Source organism: Myxocyprinus asiaticus, chromosome 16 (assembly GCF_019703515.2).
Source record: "Myxocyprinus asiaticus isolate MX2 ecotype Aquarium Trade chromosome 16, UBuf_Myxa_2, whole genome shotgun sequence".
In the NCBI taxonomy this organism is placed as follows: Eukaryota; Metazoa; Chordata; class Actinopteri; order Cypriniformes; family Catostomidae; genus Myxocyprinus; species Myxocyprinus asiaticus.
Window position 1 is genome coordinate 6,203,780 of NC_059359.1, and position 16,132 is coordinate 6,219,911.

The following is a 16,132-nucleotide window of genomic DNA, read 5'->3' on the forward strand; positions in this document are numbered from 1 at the left end:
CTGTGTTTACAATCAGCATTGCTTCCGGCTTCACGCGACTCAAAGAAACTTTAACATGTGTGAACGTCAAATGTGAGTTTATATTTATGAAACGCTTATGGGCACAGCTGTGCTTTATTTATCTCTCAAAATGTTTTATTATGTGTGTTTCCTATAGCTGCTATCGTCTTTCAATGTCTTGCGGTTAAGAAAAGGTTGATGTGGTTAGTTGAGCTTTTGCTGTTTAGCTAACTCACTGTTATTGAAGTCAGGACTTTAGAAAATTAAATGTAACTTTTACTCGTTGTTTATTGTTTATTTATCAAATTGCAAACGTATCTGTTTTTTTTTAAATCTTGAAATATATTTTAAATTGTTCATCTTTAAATGAAGTGTAAGAGTTGGCAGATGCAACATGTTAATGTTTTCATGTTTTGTATGAAACACATGAAACACTTTATTTAATAATAATAAATAGTACATTTCTTTGATACGTCATAACGTTTCTTTGTTTTAGCATTTTCAAAATCCCAAAACTTGGTTTATTTTCAGGTTTAAATCAAATTTTAAATACTAGATTGTCAATGTGTATCCAGACATTTGAACCCCACTATTGAAATTCCTGATCAAGTATTTTGTAAACTTTGATTTTTAAAGGGGCCATATAAAAGCCCTATATTATGATTATCATTTGCAGGTACAGACATTGAAGAAGCCACACTCCTGCCATGTCGAGCGGGTGTAAGCCAGATATCCTGTGTTCCCCTCATCACGCAGACCGTTATGTGATTTGTGACACCGAACTCAGCCTGTACCGGATTGGACCCACAGGAACCTCAGAAACCAAAGCTGGTGCTCTTCCTTTATCCAAGGAGACCGTGGCCACACTGCTGGCCATCAACTCTGACACCCCGTATATGAAATGTGTGGCCTGGTATCCAAAGCAGGAACCTGAATGTTTGTTGGCGGTGGGACAGGCCAATGGCCGAGTTTTCCTGACCAGTCTGGGACAGAATCACAACTCCAAATGCAAAGAACTGGTAGGTAAAGAGTTTGTACCCAAGCATGCCCGACAATGCAACACCCTTGCATGGAACCCGGTGGACAGTAACTGGCTTGCGGCTGGTTTGGATAAACATCGGGCAGATTTCTCAGTTCTGATATGGGACATCAGTAGTAAGTTTTCTCCCGAGGCAGTACCCACTGAGAAAGTTCGTCTGTCGGGAGACCCAGATTCTGGGCTTGTAGTGACCAAGCCATTGTATGAATTGGGCCAGAATGATGCATGTCTATCTCTTTGTTGGCTCCCTCGTGATCATCAAAAGTTACTCTTGGCTGGGATGCACAGAAATCTGGCGATCTTTGACCTGCGGAACACTAGCCAAAAGACTTTCGTGAATACCAAAGCCATTCAGGGTGTAACGGTGGACCCTCACTTTCAAGATCGTGTAGCATCTTTCTTCGAAGGCCAAGTGGCTATCTGGGATTTGCGCAAATTTGAGAAACCAGTCTTCACTTTAACAGAGCAGCCCAAGCCTTTGACTAAAGTGGCATGGTGCCCGACTCGCATGGGCCTGCTGGCCACACTGACACGCGACAGCAACATTATCCGGCTGTACGACATGCAACACACACCCATGCCCTTCGGTGACGAGGTTGAGCCCACCATCATTGAGCGCAGCGTGCAGCCTTGCAGTGAGAGCATCATCAGTAGCTTTGCCTGGCATCCGTCGGCGCAGAACCGCATGGTGGGGGTGTCGCCCAACAGGGTCATGAATGACTTTACCGTTTTTGAGCGCATTTCATTGGCCTGGAGCTCCACCACGTCGCTGATGTGGGCGTGTGGGCGACACCTCTATGAATGCGCAGAGGGTGCCGGGCAGGGAACAACTCCTAATGAAAAGGACATTGCCACTAAGATGAGGGAACGCGCACAGTCGCGCTACGGCCATGATACTGTACACGTGTGGCGAAACCATGTGTTGGCTGGAGGGGACGATCCCCAGCTGAGGTCGCTGTGGTATACACTTCATTATATCCTTCAGTGCATTGCTGTGGCATTCAGAGATTTGTGCCCTGCCAAAGATGGTTGTCTGCTGCTTCAAATGTCAAAGCATATTGACCAAAATATAATTAGTCCAAGTCAATTCTGTCCTTATAACTGGACTGTTCCTTGTTGTTTGAAGATTCTAGACTAATTCGACTTTAAACTAATGGCATGAAGTCTGGTCCACTTTACAGTTTATTCTTGCCAAAACCTTAGCAATTAGATCGAAAGGGTCTGTCTCGCTGACATGTAAAGTGATCAATCACAGTTCATTTTGCTTTTATGTGCTGGTAGAGGCGGGTTTATCAGAAATAGTGGATACCTCTGTTAGAGGTAGACGATATATCTGTTTTACTGATTAATCTGTGGCGATAGTTACTTTTTTAAGAACATTTTTTAAATTCTGTAAACCTGTTTAAGAACTATCGCCTGATTAATCCACTGTCAGTGGACCTCTAACTTCAGTAATACACTGGTGTCATCAAAAAAAACAAATTGCACAGCAGTGTCAGTGTTTAAAATCCTGAATACTTTAACTGAAAAGCGTGTAGATAGAGTTAATTTTTTTTACACAATATTTTTGTTTTAATAATAGTTTGTCTTTTGTTGAAAATGTCCTTTATATTTATTCAATATTTGTCATGTCATATATATTCATTTTAGTCAGTTTTACTCGGACTAAAATGGCACATCATAATATGCAAAATGACACAAACGTGTGTCAAACGGAAACAGACCAAACAAATATTCAAACATATAGAAAAATTTATAAACAATTATTAAATTAAACATGTATCTATCATATAAAAGACACATATAAAATACAACTGTCCTTGTTGTGAAAACCTGAGCTCCTGAAATAATAGCATATAATGAATATACTGAAGTATTAGTGCTGTAATAACTTAGTTCAAGTTTACATGTACATTCGCTTCATTGTCTGTGCAGATGTAAGAGTAATATTTCATACAGTGCATGTTGTGAATATAGTGATTAATCTCATTTACTGTATAAATAGAGAGGTAAGTAACCTATTTGTAAAATGGTTCATTTTGCTGGTTTTGAGCTCTTTCTGTTCACGCACCTTAAGCAGGAAATACACAACATTGTGGATTATTGGATTATATGATGGATTAATTATTTTTAGATATTTCTTCTTCTAAACACAAACGTTTCTCTAGACGTTTCTTCTGTTTTTGCACTGTTAATATTTTGCAGTAATATTTTTTGTTTCTCATCAACGGTATGTTCTAATTAAAATCATTTTTCGTCTTGTATTTATCTCGTCAACGAACATTTTCCTCAGTCATTTCGTTGATGAGGTAACACTGCGTGTAGACCTGATAGAATTTGTTCAAAAGTAAAACTTTTTATTTCACAGACGTAACTCAAGCAAAGAGGAATATACAGTTCTTTTAGTGGATTTTATTAGTTTTTCAGGCTGATTGGCTCACCCCGACTTCTGAAAGTTGTGTAGTGCCAGCCAATCAGATTAGAACTGCCAATTTTCAGCCAGCACTTCCCATTTTTGTGTGCAATATACATTAGATGGTCCATGAATGGCTTGTGGCTTCTGAGACTGAGAAGTCTTCAAACAACAAGAAATCAGTTGTAACAGCTTAATTAACATGACATTCCATTGACCAAACGTTTTTTTATATTCACATTTCTTGAAAATGTATCACTGAACTGCATCCACTGCTTTGTGAATCCCTGGTGTGATTGATTAATTTTTGTTATCATATATATAGTTTGTCTTATTCTATTTGAAATGCCTATATTTCCTATGAGAGTAATACTTATGAAACAGTACACTGAAAATGTGGAACAGAAGCAGCAGAATAATAAACAGTCGCTGATCTACTCAGGCATCAAAAACATCGTCAAGTCCAGCTCTGGTAAGTGAATTAGGCTCTTTTCCAAAACCTAGTGAGCAGCATTGGTGTATGCTGCCTACATGGGGAGCTGCCTTCTAATGCATCATCCTAACTGCAATAGAACTTCATGAGCAACTGATTTTAAAAGCTCTACATTGACAGCAATTCTGTGTGTTATACAAAAAGCATTGCTATTGTGCAATGCACAGTTGATTTTAAAACAATCAATAAGAAATAAACAGCACTCACAAATATTGGGCATATTATTCCTTATTAGTTAATTTTTGCTCTGTTTTTCACTATTGAATTTAAATTTGAATTTTAAAAATATACAGATGTATTTTTTCACTGAGCTTGTCACAATGCTTTCAGGATTGACGTCTCCATTAAGGATATAGGAATTATGCTGCCTATCTTTTGGAACAGTTCTTATTCAAATATTGCCTACTTGGGCAGCTCACCAGGTTTTGGGACAGAGTGTTTGAAGTCGAAAGCTAACAAATGTGATAGATTAAATCAAATGTTCTGTGAACTCTTGTAAACATTAATTATAGAATAGATGGGTCAAAAGAACATTTGCTCTGTAGAATAGGAATATTTTCCATGCACATTTGCCAAATGCCCCACATTTTACCATCTCCTTCCCGATTCTTAGGTACAACAGAGACATGGCGGTGCTGGTCGGGTTCAGACAGACAGACTGATGTACCGCGGTACCACAGCGAGGAGCGCAGTCTGGCTCTGCAGTTGTGTGGCTGGATCCGTCGAGGGCCAGACATTGATGTGGAACCCTTTCTGAAGTCTCTGGAGCAGGAGGGCGAGTGGGAGAGAGCCGCAGCCGTCGCCCTCTTTAATCTGGACATCCGCAGGGCCATACAAATTCTTAATAAAGGAGCTTCCACAGAGAAAGGTACGGCACAGGAATGGGGCCAGTAACAGGGTCGCCCACAAGACTCCTATAGGGTCAAGAAATGTAAGAAGTACACTCCTTGTGTATCATGAATCCTATTAATTTTATTTATTTATCACAAATTATACATTTCCACATATACAGTGGAATTCTTTTTTTCACATATCCCAGCTAAGCTGGGGTCAGAGCACAGGGTCATATTTCACCCCAAATTCGAAAGAAAGAAATAAGAAATTTTCATTTTGTTTAAAGAAAATGAAGCCTATTTTTAGGACAATTAAGATTTGTTTGCGTTATGACAATATTTTTATGAAAATTAAGCACATTTTCCTATGCAAAAAAACCCTCATTCTTATCACTGTTATGTAAATAAAATTATATATTTTTTAAAGGGATAGTTCGCCCAGAAAATGAACATTCTCTCATCATTTTCTCACCCTCATGCCATCCCAGATGTCCCAGACTTACTTTCTTCAGTTGAACACTTAAGAAGATTTTTAAAAGAAGATTTCAGCTCTGTAGATTCATACAATGTAAGTGAATGGTGACCAGATCTGTGAAGGTCCAAAAAGGACATAAATGCAGCATAAATGTAATCTCTGCGGCTCCAGTGGTTTAATCCATGTCTTCAGAAGTGATATGATAGATATGGTTGAGAAACAGATCAATATTTAAGTCATTTTTTACTATAAATTTTCACTTTCACTTCCACATTCTTCCCCTCTTGTTTTTGGCGATTCACATTCTGTGTGCATATCACCACCTACTGGGCAGGGAGGAGAATTAATAATAGAAATTGACTTAAATATTGATCTCTCACCCACAACTATAATATTGCTTCTGAAGACATAGATTTAATGAAAGAAAGAAATACACATCTGGGATGGCATGAGGGTGAGTAAATGAGAGAATTTGAATTTTTGGGTGAACTATCCCTTTAAATTGTTAAGTATTTATGTTTTGTTATACTGCCTTTTTGTTTATTTAAATTCTAAAAAAAAAAAAATGTATTAAAGTAATTATTACAAGAACATTACTGTATTAAAGTAATGAGAATCTAATGAGAAACAACACTGTGTAATATGAATTTAAAAAAAAACTCAAAAGTGAATTAAAATAATAAGAATTTGCAGAATTAATTGTGTTTAATTGTCATGAAAATAATGTCACAATGCAAAAAAAAATAAAAAAAAAAAATAGTACAAAACAAAAAACAAAAATCCTTTATGCAAAAAAAATGTCCCATCAATTATATGATTATCCAGTAAATCTATTATACACTGCATTTGTTGTGGCATTGTATCGACAAATTTATGCAACATCACAACATTATTTCTGTCCTGAGTTGCATTAATTTTTGGCCGAGATCTTATATCGATGACAGGATAGTCAAACCGCTCCATAAAGTCTTCTCCAGCACATCCCAAAGACTTCAATGGAGTTAAGGTCAGGACTCTGTGGTGGACAATTCATGTGTGAAACTGATTCCTCATACTCTTTCACAATTTCAGCCCGATGAATCTTGGCATTGTCGTCCTGGAATATGCCCATGTCGTCAGGGAATTAAAAATCCATTGATTGGATAACCTGGTCATTCAGTACATTCAGATACTCAGCTGACTTCATCTTATTGTCACATAATGTTGCTAAACCTAGACCTGACCAAATGAAGCAACCCCAGATCATAAACATTATTTAAATCCAAACAGAATTTTTATTTTGTTATTTTTTGGCCAGGCAGTGTATTCATTGTATTATACTGTTTTGCTTCTTTTGTGTGTGTGTGTGTGTGTATGTGGCATTATATATTAGTGGCAGTATACATTGTAAGGCATTAAAGTATAATGTCATGTCAAATGGAGTCAAGTTGACATGTTACCTGAATCATTTTAGATTGCTTTTTTGATATAGAGATCAAAATCCTTTGTGGGATATAGAGAATGTCCTGTCCTCTCTGCTGTTTACTTGAATGAATGTTGCCTGGTCACTGGGACAAAATCATTAGAAGGACTGTGTGAAATGCAGGCTGATTTTATCTAGTCAGAAACGACTGCCTGTGTTTGTGCTCAAAAACCTGTCTTACATACTTGATTAAAAGAGTTGTTTGACAGAAGCATGATCCCTGCATGACACACTGCGCATTAGAAATTATAAGTGCTGCTAGTTCTTTAATATTAAATGCCCTGAAGCCACAGAAACATACGGTACATGGGACAGTTTGGTTATTCATAATTGCCTATGGTTGTTTGGATTCTAAGTATAATTTGTTTGGGCTAAAAAGTTTTGGAGAACAAATACTGTATATTCTTTATAGAGTGTGTTGTCTTTCACTTCTAGCACAACAGGGCTTTTGTCACTGCATTTGTCATGTTTTTTGTTGTAGTTCACACAAAATATGAAAATCATTTACTCACCCTCATGCCATTCTAAACCCCTATGAATTTCTTTCTTCTGTTGAACACAAAAAGAAGTTATTTTCTAAAACTGAAAGCATTTTCTTGCATTAAAAGCATACGATGATCAAGAAAAAAGGACAAACACCATCAATGTTGTTCATATGACTGATGTGCTATATTCCTCCATGTCTTCTGAAGCCATACAATAACAACTTTAAATTTCATTCTTTTCCTCACACAAAGCTATCACATGACTTCAGAAGACTTAGAATGTAGCAGACAACTTTTATGGTTATGCTAGTATATTCTTGAATATACACTGATGAGCCAAAACATTATGACCACACGCCTAATATGCCAAAACAGCACTGACCCGTCGAGGCATGGACTCTATTAGACCCCTGAAGGTGTCCTTTGGTATCTCACTCCAAGACATTAGCAGCAGATCCTTCAAGTCCTGTAAGTTGCGAGGTGGAGTCGCCGTGAATCGGACTTGTGTGTCCAGCACATCCCACAGATGCAAAATTGGATTGAGATCCAGGGAATTTGCAGGCCAGGGCAACACCTTGAACACTTCGTCATGTTCCTCAAATCATTCCTGAACAATGTGTGCAGTGTGGCAGGGCGCATTATCTTGCTGAAAGAGGCCAATGCCATCAGGGAATAACATTGCCATGAAGGGGTGTACCTGGTCTCCAACAATGTTTAGGTAGTTGGCACGTGTCAAACTGACATCCACATGAATGGCCGGATCCAGGGTTTCCCAGCAGAACATTGCCCAGAGCATCACACTCCCTCCACCGGCTTGTCGTCTTCACACAGTGCATCCTGGTGCCATCACTTCCCCGGGTAAACATTGCACACGTACACGGCCGTCCACGTGATGTAAAAGAAAACTGAACTTATCGGACCAGGCGAACTACTTCCACTGCTCCAAGGTCCAGTTCTGATGCTCGTGTGCCCATTGTAGGCGCTTTCGACGGTGGACAGGGGTCATCATGGGCACTCTGACCGGTCTGCGGCTACGCAGCCCCCATACGCAACAGGGTAGAGATGATCAACGTTATTTGCTTCACCTGTGATAATGTTTTGGCTCATCGGTGTATATTGTTTGTGTTCCACGGAAGAAAGTAATCCTGAATTGTTATTTTTGGGCGAACTGTTCCTTCAAGTTGTGTGTTTCAAAAAACATTTCTGTATGTTGTGATCAGGTGATCTGAATCTGAATGTTGTGGCCATGGCTCTGTCGGGTTACACCGATGAGAAGAACTCTCTGTGGAGAGAAATGTGCAGCTCTCTTAGACTCCAGCTGAAGAAGCCCTACCTGTGTATCATGTTTGCCTTCCTCACCAGTGAACCTGGAGCCTATGATGGTGTCTTGGTATGTCAGTAAAAAAACTAGATGATAGATGATTGTTCTTTAAGGAAAATTACCACATTTCCTCATCTGCTGCATGCTGTCTATTACCACAGACAATGAATACAACTACTCCCCTTAGTATGAGTAAACAAACAGGACACATGTCTACAATAACTAGCACAACCTTGTTTCAGACTGTGTGTAGCACCTGCTGCTCTGCAGATCCTTCTAAAGAACCCCAACATTAGAAGCAAGTGGCTGAAGTTTATTTTTAACAAGATCTCTAATCATTTCAGTCTGATCATAACAGTTTGAGCGGCACATTTCAGTGTGAAATTGTATTTTTTTGGTGAATCAGTCACAATGTAATGCAGGGTTTGCTAAAAGGCAGTTAGTGAATGATGGGGTGATATGTGAATGGGGTGATGTGAATATGGTCATTAATAGCAAAATTGACCATTTTGACACAAAAACATTTACTAACAGTATATGTGGACCTTAGGGGAAAAAATAAAATTATTAAAAAACAAAACAAAAAAGATGACCACCTTAAGTTGAAAATAACTCAAAATATTCCTTTTAAAAAGACCACTTGCTGATAAAAAAAATAAAATAATAATAATTACACAAATGATCACTTCTGGTATCAGTTTTATTCAAGACTTTAATAAAAAGTGTGCTTTCTATTTTACAGTATGAGAATCGTGTGGCTGTCAGGGACCGGGTGGCCTTCGCATGCATGTTTTTAAACGACGCTCAGGTAAGAACTGTTCACCTGTCAGTTCATCCAAGCTTCATTGATGAACAATCAATAAAACACTGGCGGTTTTTTTTTTTTCTCCCCATAAGTTGCCTCGTTACATAGACAAGTTGACCAATGATATGAAAGAGGCTGGTAACCTGGAGGGCGTTCTGCTAACAGGCCTGACCAAAGACGGAGTTGATCTCATGGAGAGTTATGTAGACCACACTGGAGACGTGCAGACGGCCAGTTTCTGCATGCTGAAGGTACCGGAATGTGCGCACACTGAACAACACATGACAGACAGACAGATAGATAAATAACATACATTTTAATTTTGTCAACTTTTATCAGTACTCTGTTATTAATATAACCCTAAAGCTAATAGACGTGGAGAAAAAGTAAAGTTTTCTTTTAATTATGTCTGTAAATCAAAAAAATGAAGAGAATATATGCTGTATAAACACTTAATACAATATGTAGGGTATACACTATATATTTAAAAGTCATGATGAGCAGGTAGTGTTGTTTTGTGTGTTTTTTGTGGTAGGGCTCCCCAGGAGAAGTGCTGAAGGACCCTCGAGTCCAGTGCTGGATTGAAAACTATCGCAATCTGCTGGACGCCTGGAGGTTCTGGCATAAACGGGCTGAATTTGACATTCATAGGAGCAAATTGGATCCCAGTTCAAAACCGCTTGCACAGGCTAGAATCATATTTCTTTGTGCCACTTGTTAAGTTCTGATTATGCGTGCATGATATATTGGGGATCATTTTATTTTTGGCTATATTATGTATTTATTTTAATTGTCCAATTAGCATTAATTTTAGCAAATAATATCAGGGCTTATTTCCCCCCCCAAAATAAGTAGTTATTTTTCTCTGCCAGGTTTAAAAAGTACTAAACTGTTTTTAAATAAAATTGAATGAACATTTGAGCTTTAGTATAAATTCTGTTTTTGTGGAGACAGTATATATTTAATATTAATAATATTGGTTATCGGCCATTACAAAAATAATTATCGTATCGGCCAAAATATCGATGCAATTTGTTAATATCTCATCACTTCTATAATTTCTTGTACAATCTGACATTTCTTAAAGGGATAGTTCACTCAAAAATGAAAATTCTTTCATCATTTACTCACCCTCATGTTGCATCAAACCTACAGTATATGACTTGTATTTCATGGAGCATAAAAGGAGATATCAGGCAAAATGTCAAGGACTGACAACCTCAGTCACCATTCACTTTCATTTCATCTTTTTTCCATACAATAAAAAAAGAATGGTGACTGAGGCTGTCATTCTGCCTAACATCTTTTATGTTCCAGAGAAGAAATTCAAACAGGTTTGGAACAACGTGAGGGTGAGTAAATGATGACAGATTTTATTTCTATTATTTATGTTGTGTGCAGGTGTTTGTGAGCTGTAACTTCTGTGGAAAGTCTATATCATACAGCTGCTCAGCGATGCCACACCAGGGTCGTGGATTCAGTCAGTACGGGGTCAGTGGTTCACCCACTAAGTCAAAGGTCACCAGTTGCCCAGGCTGTCGCAAACCGCTTCCACGCTGTGCCCTCTGCTTAATGAACATGGGCACCCCTGTGTCCAGCTGTCCAGGTAATCACAGGGTTTTTTCTAAATGGATAATAGAACTGATGTCTTAAGACAAGCTCTGTGGCTAGTTGATAAAAACATATACAGTGAGGTTCACAAGTCTGGGAATCCACTTGTGAAAATGAATTTTTCTTTTTTATTGAATATTTTGTTTTCTTGTAAATTCTATTTTCAGCATAACAATTTGAGTGAAAAGTTGAATTTTCTTTGTATTTGGTATGTCCCCCTTTTGCTTCAATGACAGCATGTAGTCGAACTGGCACGGACTCCACAAATTTGTGTAAAACCTGATCATCATGTTATTCAGCATGATTTGACAATGTTCCAAAAAGCATCTTGTGTGCCTTAGTGTAAGCATGGAAATCTGACCCTTTTTCACAAAGTAGTTAAAGGGTTAGTTCACCCAAAATGAAAATTCTCTCAACATTTACGCACCTTCATGCCATCTCAGATGTGTGACTTTTTTTCTTTTACAGAACACAAACGAAGATTGTTAGGAGAATATCTCAGTTCTGTAGGTCCATACAATGCAGGTGAATGGTGACCAAAACTTTGAAGCTCCAAAAAGCATAAAAAGGCATAAAAGCTATTCATAATTTTTTTAATAGTGAAAAATGAGCTATATTTGGGTCTGTTCTCACCCAAAACTGATTGCATGACTTCAGAAGACATGAATTAAACCACTGGAGACTTGGATTACTTTTGTGCTGCCTTTGTGTTTTTGGCACTTCAAAGATTTGGACAACATTCACTTGTGTTGTATGGATCTACAGAGCTGAGATATTCTTCTAAAAACCTTTGATTGTGTTCTGCAGAATAAAGAAAGTCACACATCTAGGATGGCATGAGGGTGAGTAAATAATGAGAGAATTTTCATTTTTGGGTGAACTATATCTTTAACTTTATAAAAAGTACTGATTTGATTAGTGACCTAGAAATAGTGCAGAATTTTACATTTCTTTTTCATATTACACCATAACATATCTTAAAATGGATATATATATATATATATATATATATATATAAATTATTTGTTCTTGATTTGAATTAGATTTTTACTGGGGTCTCAGATTTTTGAAGCCAACTGTATAATACACACAATATTTATTATTATGTTACACATTAGCCTATATATAACATACAATAAACACTCAAATTTAAAGCAAACTTGCATCTGTAGTTAATTATTTTTGAGCCAGTATGTATTAGTGATCAGTGACATCAGTACGACACATGAAATCATCATGTCAAATGTTGCTGTAATGTTTTAGAGTTCATTGTCAGCTTCAAATGTTCAGGCACAGGAAAACCAGATGAGAAAGTTGATCTCACACGAGACAAAAAACTGGCACAGTTCAATAACTGGTTCACCTGGTGCCACAACTGCCGGCATGGGGGTCACGCAGGTCACATGCTCAGCTGGTTCAGGTAAGACGATTGATATTCATGCACGGATATAAAGTGTCATTTTAAGACCTTTGAAAAATATCGTATTAAACTAGTAGTTCTTATGTTCTTTTCCATACAACGAAAGTGGATGGTGATTTATACAGGGTTTATTTATATTTTCTTTGATTTCAGAGATCACAGCGAATGTCCCGTATCGGCCTGCACATGTAAATGCATGCAGCTGGATACCACAGGCAACCTGGTGCCTTCTGATAGTGTATAAGAGCCTGTCTGTCTTTCATTTAGTGATTTAAATCTCCCACTTTACTAGAAACCAGCTACCTATACTAATAAGACATAAAGACATAGCATGTGCACACTTCACTGGAATTGATGTCAACGACAGGTGCTCTATTGTGACAGAAACTAAAGCAGTTAGAGTGTTAGGATTATGTTACCCATGATTAACAACTCACCCACCCACAGACAGTTGTGTTCCTGAGGTGTCCAATCTGCTTGAGAAAGAATGAATGTGAATGACTGGCATGCACCAATTCATTGTGGTCTAGAAATGATTGGTAGCAAGAGTTTAAAATACAGTAATTTTAGTATTGTATTTAGTGACAGAGAAAGAGTTGAAGCAATTATTACAATAATCTCAACCTGAGGGGGTTGAATGCATGGGAGGAAAATTTAGTTTATGTCTCAAAGTGCTTTTTCATGTGGTCATCGACTATTACTTGACTTTGAATTAAGGGAATCATGTTATTGTTTTATTATTCTGTATTTATTACATATTACTCCATACCACAATGAACCTCAGTCTGTTGTTAATTGATTTGTAAACTGTCTGAAATGTACAATAAGAAAAAAATATCTGAAACTTTTTTTTTTTTTTTTTTTAAGTAAGAAACTACCATGGTAAAGGCAACGGTTATACAGCAGTAAGGCAAAGCCCAGTTAAAAGACATTACCATTTAGACATTAATGTCTAAAAAGGATTTTGAATTTGTTTTAAATATGCTTTTAACAACATATTACACTAAAAGTTATTTTTTTTAATTTTTTTTTATTGCTGTTTAAAATATGTAGGTTTAACATTAGTGTTGATCTGAAGATAATGGAAGATGTATTTTGCTTACCTTAATTTATTCCACAATCAATGCAACAATTTAACGTCCTAGCTATTTAAATGATTGTGTCTCTATTTTTGGAAATAAAAAGAGCCATCCATAATGAACTAATGTTATTAAAACATTTTGAGTCAATTTCTTTAATGTTTACTTTATGCATTTTACTTTATCCTTATTGTACTTCATAACAAAAATTAGTCCTGACTCCAGTATAATACCATTTGATTTGTACAGTTTTTCTTGTGGAACATGATAAAGATATGCAATTAAAGGAATATTCCAGTTTAATTACAATCAACAGCATTTGTTGCATAATATTGATTTCCACAGAAATTAATTTCGACGACTCTCTCCTTTTCTTTAAAAAAAAGGCAAAAAGTGAGGTTACAGTGAGGCATTTACAATGTAAGTGAATGGGGCCAATTTTTGGAGGGTTTTAAGGCAGAAATGTGAAGATCATAATTTTATAAAAGCACTTACATTAATTATTTTGATGTTTTTAAATCATTGTTTACCAGGATTACAGTTTACGGCGTGGTTTCATAAACCATGGTTTATGGTTTAGGGCAGTGGAGTTGTAAAATTGGCTATAACTTCACACAGAAAAGGTTAGTATGTGATTTTATCACACTACAATCATGTTAACATGCATTTTGTTTATTTCTTATGGCTATACTTTTGAAACGGTGAGTATTTTAATGTTTACAGATTGGCCCCCATTCACTTCCATTTTAAGTGCCTCAATGCAAACCAGATTTGTGCTTTTTCTGTTTTTAAAGGAGGATAAGTTGAAATTATATATTTAACATAATGCAACAAATGCTGTCGATTGAGCTTAACTTGTATTGAACCTGGAATATTCCTTTAAAGATTAACTGTTCTCATTCTCAAAACAGTAATTAAATTTTTTCTTGGTGGTGATAAAAACAAAACAAAAAAAAAATTAATAACATTCTTTTTTTTACTGTAATGTATAGAATAATGGGAATAACAAAAGCAAAATGTCTGGACCCATTACAGTGATGAGAATTAATATTTTAATTTTGAATTATATTTAATAAACATACATTAATGTAGTTTTTATAAAATACAATTAATTTTCCCACTTTAACCCATTCGATTACCACACGAGAGAACCAATGGCGTTTTGCTGTCAAACGAGGCGAAGCGGCATTTTGAATGTGAACAATAAGGCAAATGAAGATTTTCAGTGAATAACAACTTAAATTTTGCTTGGTTCCTCATACAATGCAATAGTATGGATTTAGAAGACTTTTAACAAAGCACATGTGTAATTTCAACTACTTTTTTGAATGCTGAATTATGTAATTTCTGCACCACCAAATGGAATTGCAAAAATAAACATTGTTTTCAAAACAGCTTTCTAAATACGCCCCGCTTCTGTTATTGATCGCACATGTAGATAGCCCGGCCCTCAACTCGCGCCATTGGTCGAGTCAACGTTTCTGTCTCTCTTAAGACGGGTCGCTTAAAACAAACAGAGGAATTTTCATAGCGCCACAGGGACACAGTGTTTACAGTTTTCAATAAAATGATCCTAAGAATGGCTTACTTATGGCTGTCTCTGCATTTTAAAGGGATAGTTCACCCAAAAATGAACATTCTCTTATCATATACACACCCTCATGCCATCACGGATGTGTATGACTTTCTTTTTTCTGCTGAACACAAAGATTTTTAGAAGAATAATTTAGCTTTGTAGGTCCATACAATGCAAGTGAATGGTGGCCAGAATTTTGAAGGTCCAAAAAGCAAATAAAGGCCTTGTTTACTATAAATTCTCTTCCGTGCCCAGTAGGTGGTGATATGCACGAAGAATGCAAATCAGCAAAAACAAAAGGAGAAGAATGTGAATGTGGAGAATTATAGTAAAACAAAATACTTAAATATAGATCTGTTTCTCAACCATACCTATCATATTGCTTCTGAAGACATGGATTTAACCAGTGGAGTCGTATGGATTACTTTGATGCTGCCTTAATGTGCTTTTTGGACCTTCAAAGTTCTGGTCACCATTCACTTGCATTGTATGGACCTATAGAGCTGAAATATTCTTCTAAAAATCTTTGTGTTCTATAGAAGTCAGGGATGGCATGAGGGTGAGTAAATGATGAGAGAATTTTCATTTTTGGGTGGACTGTTCCTTTAAGCTGGGAAACAAAAAAGTATTTTAACAACGAAAAAGTTACATACTTCAGCTTTAAAGGCTGTGGTCGCTATGAACGCTCGTTGTATGGAAAGGAGCAGTGTGAAGATTTGTTCCTCAGAACAAATAACAGCATATTGGCCTTGACATGATGGTGAGTAAATACAGAATTTAGACTTTTGGTTTCACAATCACTTTAAGATCATCTCTAGATCTTTCATGTGATGGTTTTCAGAATGTAAATAAAACTCCTACACTTTCTCTGTTCAGATACCAGACGATGAAAAACATTAATTTTATCTCTCAAACCAACAGGCTGTTTTTCCATACTACCCCAAACTCCACCCCAACAGGAACTACAATGGGCCCATTGGCTCTTTGTTGTAGGAAAAGTAACATAAGCCAATGACGAAAAAGCTATGTGTGCTTTCTTCTCCAACCAAACATCAATGCAAGCGCCTTCCACCCGCCCATAGACCGAACTGCAACACATCTGTCATTGTTATTACATTAT

The 16,132-nt window shown here is 36.8% G+C and overlaps 1 protein-coding gene across 1 annotated transcript; it reads left to right on the top strand.

Annotated features, from left to right (window-relative positions):
- mios (missing oocyte, meiosis regulator, homolog (Drosophila)) lies at positions 1-14,786 on the top strand. The gene is made up of 11 exons (XM_051721383.1): positions 1-72; positions 677-2,013; positions 3,826-3,924; positions 4,559-4,813; positions 8,421-8,590; positions 9,264-9,329; positions 9,419-9,577; positions 9,862-10,014; positions 10,728-10,932; positions 12,228-12,357; positions 12,511-14,786. The coding sequence occupies exons 2-11, from the start codon at positions 708-710 to the stop codon at positions 12,599-12,601; spliced, it is 2,634 nt and encodes an 877-aa protein (XP_051577343.1). The 5' UTR covers positions 1-72; positions 677-707; the 3' UTR covers positions 12,602-14,786.
- The last annotated feature ends 1,346 nt before the right edge of the window (positions 14,787-16,132 follow it).